This window comes from Laccaria bicolor, genomic scaffold (genome assembly GCF_000143565.1).
Source record: "Laccaria bicolor S238N-H82 LACBIscaffold_599 genomic scaffold, whole genome shotgun sequence".
NCBI lineage: Eukaryota > Fungi > Basidiomycota > Agaricomycetes > Agaricales > Hydnangiaceae > Laccaria > Laccaria bicolor.
The window spans coordinates 2,139-3,256 of record NW_001890404.1 but is presented as its reverse complement, the minus strand read 5'-3'; the positions used below and the strand labels follow the sequence as shown (position 1 = coordinate 3,256).

At 44.9% G+C, this 1,118-nt stretch overlaps 1 protein-coding gene across 1 annotated transcript in view; it reads left to right on the top strand.

Moving 5' to 3' along the window:
* Positions 1-455: 455 nt before the first annotated feature.
* LACBIDRAFT_336312 (uncharacterized protein) overlaps positions 456-1,118 on the top strand; it is a gene marked incomplete at both ends in the record, with an annotated part of 2,679 nt that continues 2,016 nt past the window's right edge. Inside the window, 3 exons of the mRNA XM_001891258.1 lie at positions 456-546; positions 599-798; positions 850-1,113. Of these exons, the coding sequence (XP_001891293.1) occupies positions 456-546; positions 599-798; positions 850-1,113 (555 nt within the window). The remainder of the gene's footprint in view (positions 547-598; positions 799-849; positions 1,114-1,118) is intronic.

Below are 1,118 nucleotides of genomic sequence, written 5' to 3'. Positions count from 1 at the left end.
AATACAAAGTAAAATACCAAGTCGAATGCAGTACGCGAAGAACGATGACAGATTTGTCGTCGTTCACCACCACTGCGTCACCGATGTTACCAACGACCCATGGCACACACTAATGATGATGACGACCCATGTCACCGGCCCACCAACACCGTTTCGACAGTGTATGTTGAAGGCAGTACCTCAGGGTTACCCGTGACAATGCTGACATGATACATGTGGACTGGCCCTAAAGTCAATCAAGCTAAACAGCCCGCAAACCATCGTCAGGCTTCTTTCCTCTTTCCATGCACCATACTTGTAGATTGTAGACTCTAACGGATAGAAACATTTGTGCATAGCTAGTAAATACGAAATCATGGCATCAAAACACAATGAGAGACCAATGAAGCGTAGAAAACTTGAGGCAAGTTCTTTTCATTTTTGTGAGATTTCGTATCAAGCTAATCACACTATAGTCGCCAGAAGTCCTTGGATTCCTAGATCTCCTAGATCTCAAAGCTGAAGTATCAGAGGCTGAGACCGATGATCAGAATGATGGCGACAAAGGTGTGTATTATAGATTGTAATTGTAGTTGGTACAGTGCTAATTCTTTCAAAGACGATCTTATCGACGACAATGAAGACATTGACGAGTCGATTTCGGGAGATGTGCACCAAAACCTTCTCCGTGAAGCGTTGATGCCGTCTGATGCCGACGCCTTTTGGGAAAGCTTTCTCGAGCACATCACGTCTCATCAAGATATTGGGGAAGATGTCCAAGATATCGGAAAGGTGTCTTTATGGGCAGTGGTCGTCAAGGTAAAAGTAACCCCATCTTCGGGTTATTTTTGTAATAACTTTTATACTTAGCCTGGTTATGAGGAGCAGATAGTCTTTCGAATCCATCGGCGCCTCATGGACAAGAGGTTTTCTGCACACTTACGACCCCCAGCGGTCTTTGGTTGGAAAGCACTACCTGGCAGAGTCTTTTTTGAAGGTGGTTCTAAAGAAATTATTCGCAAAGTCTGTAACGGCATATCAAACGTGCTGGCCTCAAAGACTTTCAACATCCCGGATCCTAACCCCTCCATCTTCACTCTTCCCGACACCTTTCAACCAAAGCGTCATTCCTGGGTGAG